This window comes from Doryrhamphus excisus, chromosome 10 (assembly GCF_030265055.1).
Source record: "Doryrhamphus excisus isolate RoL2022-K1 chromosome 10, RoL_Dexc_1.0, whole genome shotgun sequence".
Classification (NCBI taxonomy): Eukaryota; Metazoa; Chordata; class Actinopteri; order Syngnathiformes; family Syngnathidae; genus Doryrhamphus; species Doryrhamphus excisus.
Window position 1 is genome coordinate 14,644,218 of NC_080475.1, and position 13,643 is coordinate 14,657,860.

The following is a 13,643-nucleotide window of genomic DNA, read 5'->3' on the forward strand; positions in this document are numbered from 1 at the left end:
TTTCTAACTTTCTAACAGGTTTTGTGTGCCGCTACAAGGATGCAAGCGTCATTCTTCGTGTTGCTGTGCGGTGAGTTCACTGTAGTGTGTACGCACACCCTTTTGAAGTTCATCCATATTTACTGGTCCTTAAGAAATGCTTAGAAGTCGTCCATTCAGTGGAGGCATTAATGATTGTCTCCAGGTCACTGACTTTGCTTTGAGGCAAGTCTCTTTACGTTGTCTGTACAAAAACAAGCCAACAGTGTTGAATGTATTTTGGAATTTTTAACACATCGACTTCATTGACTGCAGCAGGTGGTTTATCCTGGCAGCATGAATTAATATGTTTATTCAACAGTACAGTGATGCCAAATACTTATCAAAACTAGGTTTAGAACACATCAAACAGGCTAACACTGGCGGGCCCATAATTAAACAAACACAGCGAAAAAGAATTAATAACATGAAGCTATGCCTGTAAATATACATCATTTTTTTGCCTGTGGTTGGCTACTTTAAGGAATCACATTAAAATTTGAAATTGTAATTGTATCTGAAGTTAACTTCGCAGTTTTGAAAGTCGAAAAAAAAAATCTTTACTTTTTTCAAGCTGCTGTGACTCCCCAAAAGTCAACAAATTAGAATCAAAAGAGTTCAAGGTTATTTTAGAGTCATATTGCTCCTTAAGGATATCCAGCAACATTTACGCTTCATTGACCTTGCAAAGATGAAGATAAGATGGCCCATGTTTCTTTTTTAGGGCCTTTGGTAGCCTGCAGGTCTGAGGGTCGCCCCTCGCTCTCTGTGGGTGGCGTTACCTTCTGTTTATGGGCCTCTAAAAAGAGCTCAGCTGGGTCCACAAATAGAGACACTCACTGTACGCATTACCTACAATGCTGCTGTTTGTGTGTGTGTGTGTGTATGCTGGTAATATAAACTGTGGTAATATACATAAACTGTATTACAATAAGTAGTTTTAGTAGTTAGTCGTCTCATTTAAATATAGACAGTAATCAAATAAATGTGCAGATATTTAGTAGGATTTTCCACAAAAATTCTACTGCAGTCAGTAAAAAAAATTACAATTAATTTCAAAGCAGTTTAAAACTCCTGGAGGAATTAATTCTGTCTTTAGGGACTATTATAAAAATTATGTACACCTCAAACTAAAAGAAGAAGAGGTAACAAACATAGACTTACCCATTTGTTTAACGGATCTTCATGATGCTCTACAGCAGATGCCCAATAAGAAAGTACCAGGACCGGATGGGTTCCCTGCTGAATTTTTATAAAGCATTCTGGTCATTATTAGCTTTATTAGTACTTTTTAGAATAGTTTTGGAAATAACAGAAAATGTATGCCTACCGCTGCTGTGATGCTCTAGAGCAGTGGTGGGCAAATATTTTGACTCGTGGGCCGCATTGAGTTAACAAAATTGTCCCGGGGGGCCAACATATATTTAACACACACACACTATTTTGATGCTTATAATTTTCGTTGAACATTTTTTTTTACTAAATAAGACTTGCAAGTCATGTTGCCAGTTTGTATGTTAAAAGTTTAAATACTGAGAAAGCAACTGGTGGGCCGGATTCAAACGCTTGGTGGGCCGCATGTGGCCCCCGGGCCGTAGTTTGCCCACCGCTGCTCTAGAGTAAGGCTGAGAAAAATTTTTTTTTTTTTTTTACTAAATAAGACTTGCAAGTCATGTTGCCAGTTTGTATGATAAAAGTTGAAATACTTAGAAAGCAACTGGTGGGCCGGATTCAAACACTTGGTGGGCCGCAAGTGGCCCCCGGGCCGTAGTTTGCCCACCCTTGCTCTAGAGCAGGGGTGCTCATTAAGTCGATCGCGAGCTACCGGTCGATCGCGGAGGTGGTACTGGTCGATCGCTGGTCGATCGCGGCGTGACATTAAAAAAATATCATCCCAGCATCAATGCCGTCACTTGATTGATATACAGGGCAGACATTCAGATGACAACTGAATGTTGCCCTTCGGGCGACCAATCAAATCAAACAACGTCTCTAAGTGCAGCAGAACTTACGATGTCAGCCTGTCAGCCTATCATCCATCCCCGTTACTTGATTGACATACAGGACAACCAGTCAGATGACAACTGAATTTTGACCTTTAGGTCACCGCCCATGCGTAAACAACGATGCAAAGTGCTAAGCTAGTCGGCGAATTGCGAGATTTTAAGCCCTCGCTAAAGTTTATGGTCACTAAAATGAGTGAAGGAGCTGGACCAAGTAAAAAGGCAAAAAACATATCACTTCCATACGGATATGGAATATTATACGGATATTATGATACGGATATTATCCATGACTGATAAACATTTGGAAGTGTGCTTGAGGCTGGCTATCAGCAGTACGTACAAATAATCCTCAATACATTTGAAAATAAATAGATGTTTTGCATTTTTGTAGTGGGTAGATCATTTTGACTCGGTCATTTTAAAAGTAGCTCGCATGCTGAAAAAGTGTGAGCACCCCTGCTCTAGAGTAAGACTGAGATGAAAAGTCTAAACCTCCCACACTGCTATTAGATGCACTTTCAGACTTCAGATGCGTCTAGAGGACAAGCTAAAAGGTCACAGGTCATTCCCAAACCCTGGGGGTCAGAGATGGTTCATTGGTGTGTGTCGGTCTGATTGTGTGTGTGTGTGTGTTAGTGGCACAATGCGGCTCTTTTTATTTTCACTTCTCTTTTCTCTGGGATGTGCAGATCCAAGTCTATTTGAGGCAAAGCAAATCCTCGCTAATTCATATTTCCTGCAGGTTTGTGTGTGTGTGTGTGCAGGTGAAGGTTGGCATTTAGCAAGGGGTGTTATCAGGTGAGTGTGTCCCAGAGGCCCTTTGTAAAGCGGCAGCCTCCGGAAATGTGTAGCTAGCAGAACAATGGTGCAGCAAAGCCCACTAAAGCAGTGTCTATGGGCAGAGAGAGAGAGAGAGAGGCAAGAAAGGCTGTGGGATAAAGAATAAGTGGAGGGGGGGATGCTTTAGGCATGGGGGGTGCAAGAGGGAGGGAACAGAACAGGTTGGTTTGTATGAAAAGGGACGGTGAGTTGGGATTTTGTTAGCAGGAGCTTTTGTGGCTGAAAAGAAGGAGTTTAAAGTGTGTGTGTGTGTGGGGGGGGGGGGGGATGAAAAATGGATCTGATCTCATTGAAAAACTCTTTCCAGCTCTCTGTCGCTGACATTTTGTTTTCCGACTTTTTTTACTGCTGTCAGCCAGAGGTCAAAGCTAATGACAGGCTGCCTTTAAACACCTGGAGACTTGCAATTATCTAATCACAGAGTGGCAGCAATTACAGTGTGATACTGACATGGGAATGAAATCACACACACACACACACACACACACACACTCACACACACTAGGTCTAATAAAGTCTTGGCTTATAAACACTGGCCAGCTGTCAGTTGTGTGTAAGGTCATCTATATTTGAATGATGTTGACATGAGAATTCCCAAAAGCCTTTGTGTCATTTATTCTACAGTGGAGTGTAGTGTGTACTTGAAGTAGCATGCTTCATTTCCATTGATTGCCACGCAAAGGTTATTGTTAGCATGATAACAGTCATAATGTCACATTTCAAGACAGTGGTCAGCTTGTCCTCAGGGAAATTGATACTGTAGGTGGCAAACTGTTTGTAATACTCATTACTGCCTCCCTCAGGACTGGAGGGGAACAATATTTAAGATTGCTTGGACAGTTGATCATTAATTAATGAATTAATTCATTTTCTACCGCCTATCCTCACGAGGGTCGCGGGGGATGCTGGATTCTATCCCAGACTGATTGGCCAGCCAATCACAGGGCACATATAGACAAACAACCATTCACACTCACATTCATACCTATGGACAATTTGGAGTCGCCAATTAACCTAGCATGTTTTTGGAATGTGGGAGGAAACCGGAGTACCCGGAGAAAACCCACGCATGCATGGGGAAAACATGCAAACCCCACACAGAGATGGCCGACGGTGGAATTGAACTTGGTTCTAGCTGTGAGGTCTGCGTGCTAACCACTCGACCGTTGTGCAGCGCTGATCAGTAATTTAACAAGATAAAATGTATTTATGTATTTTTTTTTAAGTGAAACATTACAGAAATGTGTCCTGTTACAAAAGCAAATAACTGCAAAAAACAAACAAACATTGGTGTCAAATGTGGCTGTAGGCAACCTCTTGATGTCTAGTTTGAAATACCTTTTAAACAGCCTGCTAAACCACTTTTTCCTCCAGGTGACTATTCCTGATTAATGTCACTGACCCAGAATGGGAGACAAAATTGTTGGCTAATGTTTTGCCAAAAGAGAAGCGGTAAAATGCACAGCAAGGTTGTGATTATAAATCAGTTCAAGTGGAACATTTGATACATTTAACTACAATTAACTACACTTGCCGTACTGTTGTTTACAATGAATTAATCTGGGCTATTAAGGCTGGCTGAGCAGTCTGCTCGTTAGCGTCATTACAACATTGCTGCGCAGTGTCCTGCTCCATAATAGAAGTTCCACCCTAATCAAAAGCTGGTTTTGAATGTCATTTATCAGACATGAAGTTCCGGTCTGACATGGACTCTGGCTCCTCTCAGCTGTTAGTGAGTTTGACGGCGTCCATCTGTCTAACAGAGCATGTCAGTGAGTCTGCCCAGTTACATGCTGTGTTACATTAACAAGACGAGGCACGAGATAGACAGCTGAATGAGAGCCGCATTCCTGTGTCACGGTGGAGACGTCTGAGAGGAAACATGGGATCATGCAACAGGTGGACAGAGCGGAGTAGAGCTCTGATAAACTAAACATCTTGACTGTTTATCCTGCTCACTTTGGACCTAAAATACATACTAGTGATTAGTAACTCTGACTAAACCGGTAATGTAAAATGACTCACTAATTTCTGAGAACCAGTGTGCCATTGCTGGCACCTTGCTGTGCATTTTACCACTTCTCCTACGGCAAAACATTAGCGAACAATTTTGTCTCCCCATTCTGGGTCAGTGACATTAACCAGGAATAGTCACCTGGAGGAAAAAGTGCTTTAGCAGGCTGTTTCAAAAGAGACATCAAGAGGTTGCTTACAGCCACAGTTGACCACAATGTTTTTTTTTTTGCAGTTTTTTGCTTCAGTACCAACACTTTTTGACATTTCTGTAATTTCTGTAATATTTTACTTAAAAAAAAACTACATACATACATTTTATCTTGTTAAATTAATGATCAGGGCTGCACGGTGAGCGAGTGGTTAGCACGCAGACCTAACAGCTAGGAGACCTGAGTTCAATTCGACCCTCGGCCACCTCTGTGTGGAGTTTGCATGTTCTCCCCGTGCATGCGTGGGTTTTCTCCGGGTACTCCAGTTTCCTCCCACATTCCAAAAACATGCTAAAATACATAAAATACATTTATCTAGTATTACAATTGTAATAAATGTACATAAATGACGAATTAAAGGGATAAGTGTGACTGTCCCCAAACTCAATTATTGCAGCATCAACCACGACCACCTTCCTGTTTTGACATGAGTTTTTTCTTAAATTCAATAGTGTTGCTCACCTTAATACTGCAACCCAGATGAACTCAATGGAGACCAAAAAAAATTGCAAGTGGCACATAGAGAAGGTGAGAAATTTGATTGAATTAAAGAAATGACAAAACAACAAAATGGTGTCCATTTGGTGCCAGATTGTGGTCTTCGGGACGCAATGATCCTGTTGTGTTTACAGTCCTAAGTTTGTCTTATACATTTGTACACATTTTTGTTGTTTAGAATATGATGATGTAATCTTGTAGTGCTGTTTTTGGAGTTTTTGGATCCTTAGTGTGTGTATTTCTATTACTTCCTGTTAATATCTTGGTTTGTTGTATTACAATTTACTATTGGGATGATTATGACTGAGCCCTATGAATTCTGCCTAGCAACAGGTTCCTGCATCTGCAAGATTGTTGAAAAGCTTTAAAAAAATGATGCATGTCTGTGTTGTTCAGTACAATAGATGATAATTTTTATAAGTGAGGAGGACGACAGAAATGAAAATGGTGAAAAACGGGCCAGAAATGGAAGAGAAACCGGTAGTATAATGAAGACAATGAGGTGGGAGGAGAGCATGGCTGGTTGTTTGTTTTGCTCACATGGGCGGTTGTCCATCTGAGCAAAGAGGCATGTACGTTAATTAGGGAACAGCAGGGGGATGTTGACTCTTCCATGCTTGGCTTGAAAAGTAGCTACTTGATGGCGAGGGCTTTATATTCAAGAGATAAATAGTCACTTTATTTACCTTCATTAGTTGGGCTGACTGATTGCTTCCTTGTCTTTTGCTTGGCTGGTAATAGTGGAATGTGTCATGTTGACGCCACATCCTCTCTCCTTCAACCCATGGACACACGTTTTTGGAATGTGGGAGGAAACCGGAGTACACGGAGAAAACCTGCGCACACATGGGGAGAACACACAGGGATGCCCAAACGGAGATTCAAACCCAGATCTTCCTGATCTCCTGATTGTGTAGCCAACATGCTAACCACCCGGCACCGTGCAGCCAGGATTACTTATTTCAAAATGTAGTATTTTCACAGTTATACCTGTGTGTTTTTACAAACATTACAGTGACATTACTGACCCCTAGTGTCGAGTGTCAAATACTACATTAGCATCTTTGAATGCATCTTTGGAATGCCTTATATTTGTATTTTAGTTCTTTTGGGGGAAAAAAAGCTAAATTAAATTAAAAAAAAAGTAACATTAACATTACTGACACCTAGTGTCGAGTGTCAAATACTACATCGATATCTTTGAATGCATCTTTGGAATGCCTTATAATTGTATTTTAGTTATTTTAGAAAAAAAGCTAAATTAAATTTAAAAAAGTAACATTAGCTTAATTAAAAATGCCACAAAACTGTGATAGAGTGTAGTAGGTAAATAAACCAAAAACTGACGGCAATGGAAATATGAGATACTTGATGGAAGTAATAATAAAAAGTAGAAAAGCCTTTCTGACACCAATCCTTCCTGTTGCCTGGTAGTGAGATTTCAAATCTATTTAAAGCTGACATTTGTAAAGTGACACTGGCTGGTCAGTGCGCTGGTTTTAAAGGTATAGACGCAGATGGTGCATTACACGGTGATACTAGTGCGTTGGAACTGAGCAGACAAGGCTCTTGTAAGGAAGTGACTTGACATCTGTTCTGCTATCTACTGATATCCATTCAAGAGTGTGTGTGTGTGTGTGTGTGTGTGAGGAGGGAGACTGGGGAATGAAGCAGATGTTGTGTATAGTGTATCTTGTCACTTTTATCTCAAAACACTCCTGTCTGTAATTATGGAAAGACCTTCCTAATGTTACATGGTTAATTTTAATGATTTTTTTTTCTGTTCAGGCAGGAAAGTGGACTAAAATGTATTAAGTTAAACAATTATAAAGGAATTAAGCAACAATATGAAGCAAAATAAACCCTATAAATTAATTTGCTAAATTAAAATTAATTAAAAATATATTTAAGGCCTTTACTGGATTGATGGAGTTGTGGAGTTTAATCAAGTTTAGTAAGGTTAATCCGAACTCAGTGCCACTGTGTGAACATTAATAATGAAAGTATTTTGGATTAGGTACTCTCTGCCACCATAAATGGCGTGAAGGCAAGGAGGAATGTTTGATGACAGCTGAGAAAGAGAGGAGCCGCTGTGTCTGTATGAGAGGATCTCCTTAGATCACATCTGTCAATCAGGCCATCACACGTACACTTTGCACAACCTTTTCACACTGCATGCAGCACTTATCTGCGGGCTACTTTTAAATACACACCAGAGATGATTTCGGTTCTGATTTTCGGTGACGGCTGGCTTGTTCTATAAAAAAAAAAAAAAACGTGACATCATTCATCTATTTCCAAAACATAGTGAAATCTGACATGGAGCAACACTGAAAGTCCAATATGTGGAAAAAAACTATTGAGACGGTGGACAAGTGGTTAGCATGTTGGCCACAAAGTCACAGTCGTGTGCTGGTTTACTCTTTTTCGTGTGACGAGATCATTAATGCGAAAACGTGACAACCTTTGTCTTCTCGAAAGGACATATTAAGTGCTCTACGCGCACTGTACACCTTGCAATCCAATGTACCTTGGTGTTCCAGGCGTTTTTTTTTTTTTTTATCAAAGTTCCAACATCTATGGCGGTACAATGTCCAATAAGCTGCAGTAATTCTACACTTCATCAAATGTACTTAAATTGGATCAAATGTTAAGTCACATGCAGCTCAAAATATGATCGCTCTATGTCAAAACGTGATACAAGCGTTTTATTTTGAAATTTAACCCTTTCCTGTACAGTTCAATTCATGTAATTGACTTTACATTACTTCCTGTGGGAAAATTTATATGAAATTAGAAGAATTGGGACGTGAACCATAATCACGGCGCGTATTGTGTTGGACTTTATGGGTTTGCATTGTAGGTTTTATGTTGTTCTATTCCGAAAAAAACCTTCAATCATTGATATTTGATGTGGCAAACATTTAGGTTCTTTTTACAGTTTAATTCTATGTGTTGCAGTAAAATAAAACTTCTAAAATAAAACGTTCATGACAACCGGCAGCAGGCGCGACACAGTCCAGCTGTGTCAAGTATGTCTGCATGATGTTTTTATGAGGAAATGTGCTGTGAGGAAAGTGCAGACCCACGGGTGCTTCTGTCAAGTCCACAGCAGGTGTTTCTAATCCTGTCGACATTACGTGTTCACTCTAGACGCAAAAATGTTACTGTGATTCTCGACGAGGAAACACATCGCAACAGCTTGCTTTTCCATAACTAAAGGAATATAATACCGTATTATTACCGTATTGACACTAATACAAGACAATCCATTTTTTGTCAAGACCTTTTCTTTTTGCCACAATATTTTATTGATGTTTTTTAACTTTCTCAGAATGTTTAGTGTTTCTTTTCTCTTCCTTAACTGGAAAGGGTGTTTACTATAGAGGTATATTGGTTGTTATCAGCTAATCAGGTTTTGCACCGCTGCTTCCTGTTCACTCTGATTCACTTCCTGTCTCCCTTCCACCTCCAGTCTTGGCTGTGGCCACCAGCCAGGAACCTGACCACAGCCACGGCTGTGCCCATGGCAGCTGTTACCCAGCAACGGGGGACCTTCTGGTCGGACGAGAGAAGAACCTGAAGGCCTCGTCCACATGTGGGATGAGGAGGAAGGAGCCCTACTGCATCGTCAGTCACTTGCAGGTCAGGTCAAGAGCATTCTGATGCACAGTTATTATTATTATTATTATGCTTGTTATACTTTTTGACCTACAAATGTTGTTAGAATGTTGTATTATTGTGTTAAAGTATGCCAAAGTTTCAGATAATGAGGTTTGTACAATCGGAGGGGAGCTCTGAAAGAAGTTTGTGGTGGCCACTGTGATGTCACAGTGAGCCTTCTGAGAAGTCAACCGGCTTCATCCAGCTGGTGACTTCCTTATTGGGCGTGCCCGGGTACAAGCTGTACCCAGGGACCAATCACAGTGGAGTGGGCGTGGGGTGAAATAAATTAAAAGAGACCATTTTGGAAATCCAAGGAAATATAGCTGGAATAGGTGCAGATTCTGGAACATCTAGAAAGTTTTCTGTGCGCGTTATTGTGTGTAGCTGCTAGTCCAGGACTTAATACAAAGGACTGAAAATTACCATAATAGGTCCCATTTAAGAAACTGTCAAAAATGTCAAAATGAAGTACTACAAATTTAAAAAGGCATTTTAAATGATTGCTAATATTAGCATAGTAGCATTTTTAGACATTTTCAAAGTGAGACATACTGTATATGTCGACTATATGCTAACACTAGCATACAAACACATACCATAAGTGTTTATGGTATGTGTTTGTATGCTAATGTTAGCATGTTTGCATTGCTAGCATGCTAATATTAGCTTGTCTATATACTATAATGTATAGTATATACATATAATGTATTACAATAATTACTACTACCTGGAAGAACTTTCTTACTAGACAAATTACTGAATTAGGACCAGTGTCCTGTTTGCCACATTTTGTTTTTCTTGCCTCCTCATTGACCCCAGAAGACCTTAACATGTCGTCTTGCTAAACAGGACGAAAAGAAGTGTTTCGACTGTGATTCACGGCGGCCTTACGACCCTGTCTACAACACCATCAATCACCGCATGGAGAACGTGATCACCACCTTCAAACCTCACCGCAAGAAGTCGTGGTGGCAGTCGGAGAATGGTAAGACGGACATGAAGAACATCATTGTGTTGTCTTCATCACTGGCACGCACTGGAAGAAAGTAGAGAAGAGCAATTGTGGTTATTTTTAGTCACAGTTGTGTCCGACTTTGAAATGTATTGAGTGGAAAGGTCACTGACTGTGTTAGCATGTAGGCTAATAATAAGGAGAATACCAATTCACGTAGCATTGTTGTTTTTAGCATTTTAGCAACGGTCAACGGCAGCGTGTTTTGTAACAACTCACGTAGCATTGTTGTTTTTAGCATTTTAGCAACGGTCAACGGCAGCGTGTTTTGTAACAACTCACGTAGCATTGTTGTTTTTAGCATTTTTGCAACGGTCAACGGCAGCGTGTTTTGTAACAACTCACGTAGCATTGTTGTTTTTAGCATTTTAGCAACGGTCAACGGCAGCGTGTTTTGTAACAACTCACGTAGCATTGTTGTTTTTAGCATTTTAGCAACGGTCAACGGCAGCGTGTTTTGTAACAACTCACGTAGCATTGTTGTTTTTAGCATTTTTGCAACGGTCAACGGCAGCGTGTTTTGTAACAACTCACGTAGCATTGTTGTTTTTAGCATTTTAGCAACGGTCAACGGCAGCGTGTTTTGTAACAACTCACGTAGCATTGTTGTTTTTAGCATTTTAGCAACGGTCAACGGCAGCGTGTTTTATAACAACTCACGTAGCATTGTTGTTTTTAGCATTTTAGCAACGGTCAACGGCAGCGTGTTTTGTAACAGCCGTCCCGCTACCCACTGTGTTACAGGAAAGTCAAACGTGTATCTCCAGCTGGACCTGGAGGCGGAGTTTCATTTCACTCACCTCATCATGACCTTCAAGGTAGCTTCAAAACTATTTAAAATTGTATTGAACCACGCCAACAAATTGCTCGAATAATTGTTTTTTTTCAGACGTTCCGTCCAGCAGCCATGTTGATCGAGCGGTCTGCCGACTTTGGGCGGACCTGGCAGATCTACCGCTACTTTTCCCACGACTGCGCCGCCAACTTTCCCGACGTACCACAGGGTCCTTTGCATAGCATCAACGATGTCATCTGTGAGACGCGTTACTCCGACATTGAGCCGTCCACAGAGGGAGAGGTCAGTACGTTACATTAACCCTTAGATGCATAAGTGGTTCAAAAATGACCGGGTCAGGTTGTTTTCTCGAAATATGTACGTAATTGCATTTTTTTTATCATTTCATATTCCAGGTATTCCTCAAAAAACATGTTTTTGATATCATGCCGTTCACATTTTTAACTTATCTTTTGTACATTTTAAGAATTTTTTGTTTTTGTGTTACTACCCCAACCTTCCATAAGTGGGTCAAAAATTGACCCGGTCAGGTTGTTTTCTTGAAATATCTTTGTAATGAAAAATTGTTATCATTTCATATTCCAGGTATTCCTCAAAAAACATGTTTTTGATATCACGCCATTCACATTTTTAACTTACCTTTATGTAACACACAATGGATCCTCACATTTTCTATTGTTGTACGGGGTCATTTTCTTTTTCAAAGTTGGAAAAAAGTGAAAAATTAAGATGTTTCGAACATGAAATCATTCTTGTGTGGTCCTAAATATAATACTAAATACTATGCAAGTTATTATTCCTAACCAAAATGGCAAAATTGGCTTAAAAACACATTGATTCTAGTATGGGTCATTTTTGACCCACTTATGTGGGGTCCAGTCACTCGTGCATCTAAGGGTTAAGGTGATTATTGATCCAAACCTTATATATTTGGTTTCTGCATGTCTAGGTCATCTACAGAGTGTTGGATCCAGCTATCAGGATTGAAGATCCATATAGTCCAAACATCCAGAGTAGGTCATCGGCTTCATCTGTCTGTCCGTCTATCCAGCTATGAAACATAATGTCACATTATTAGTACACATCAATAAGACACACACACACACACACCATCCTCTGTGCACAGATGGTAAAAGCAGCTGTTTGACTCCCACAAAGATGTGTTGTTAACTTAACACTCATATCCTGCACATGAGCTGCATCTGTCTCCTTGGCAAATAAGTGGCAACAAGTGACCCCTGACCCTTTAGTCCCCGCTTAAAATGTTACTTTTTCTACTCTTATGTTTCGCACTACATACATACTCATACATACTCATACTCATACCTAAGGACATACATCACTGTTTGATGATCATTAAACAGGACATTTTGCATAACTGGGAACATAAAAAAAAAAACAATTATTCCTAAAATTATTTAGTCTTAGCAAGACATTTTGATCAATATTGCTGCCAATTATGGACGGCCCGTGTCCATCCCAATAATTTGTCCATATAGTTTCTAAGTGTGATGAGTTCAAGTCAAAAGGTATAAATATCGGTACCGATAATTATCAGCCCGATATCAGCATAAAAATGCAATATCGGTTCATATCGGGATCTGATTTTTCATGATCATAAAAAACGATATTAAAAAAATCCTGTATACAACACATATGTGTTCATTCTACCGCAGGAGATATGTCATGTTAGGCGTATCAGCTGATATCGGTATCGGAAATTGAGAGTTTTTGGCAAAAAAAAGAGCCAATATCGGACATCCCTAGTCAAGGTACAATTTTCTTTCAAGGGTTTACTTTATTTATGAAATATTGTAAAACAATGTCTTGGGCTGGGCTTGTTGCTGGCAATGTGGAAACAATTTGCCATCTAATTTGGGATTTGAACTCTAGTTTAACTTTAAAGGCCTCAGCAGATGATTAACTTGTTGTCCCAATGCCACACACTCAGCTCCGTCATGCTCTGTTGGCCCTGAACCCCCCCCCCCCCTCGGCCACAATGGGGGTTATTGAGCATTCATGTGTTTACATTGTCTGCCATATAGGGGCCTTATTATAATGGTCGTTTTTTTGTCTTGAACAGACCAGTTGAAAATAACCAATTTAAGGGTGAACTTCACCAAGCTTCACACACTGGGAGATAACCTGCTGGACCCCAGACCTGAAATCAAAGAGAAGTACTACTACGCCATCTATGAGCTGGTAGTACGTGGAAACTGCTTCTGCTACGGCCACGCCTCCGAGTGCGCCCCCATCGACGGCATCAGGGGTGATATAGAAGGCATGGTCAGGCACGATTCATGTTTTCTTCTCAAGGTGTACATACATTCATTGTGTAGGCTTTAACCTAAGTCAATCCATCTGTTTTTCAGGTTCATGGCAAGTGTGTGTGCAACCACAACACCAAGGGTTTAAACTGTGAGCGCTGTGACGACTTCTACAATGAGATGCCGTGGAGACCTGCTGAGGGACGCAACACCAATGCTTGCAAAAGTCAGTGTACTCAACATACGGAACTGTTACATTGTTTATTTGTACTGAACAAATTCATTCATTCATTCATTCATAAACAAACAACCATT

General features: G+C 40.3%; 1 protein-coding gene across 2 annotated transcripts in view; it reads left to right on the plus strand.

The window, feature by feature from the left end:
- Positions 1-13,643, plus strand: part of lamb2 (laminin, beta 2 (laminin S)) — a 30,451-nt gene that overhangs the window by 358 nt on the left and 16,450 nt on the right. For both annotated transcript variants that reach the window (XM_058084771.1, XM_058084772.1), the window contains exons 2-9: positions 19-70; positions 9,063-9,232; positions 10,103-10,238; positions 11,010-11,083; positions 11,155-11,343; positions 12,011-12,074; positions 13,145-13,347; positions 13,434-13,554. In XM_058084771.1, coding sequence (XP_057940754.1) covers positions 40-70; positions 9,063-9,232; positions 10,103-10,238; positions 11,010-11,083; positions 11,155-11,343; positions 12,011-12,074; positions 13,145-13,347; positions 13,434-13,554 — 988 coding nt within the window. In that variant the 5' untranslated portion in view covers positions 19-39. The remainder of the gene's footprint in view (positions 1-18; positions 71-9,062; positions 9,233-10,102; positions 10,239-11,009; positions 11,084-11,154; positions 11,344-12,010; positions 12,075-13,144; positions 13,348-13,433; positions 13,555-13,643) is intronic.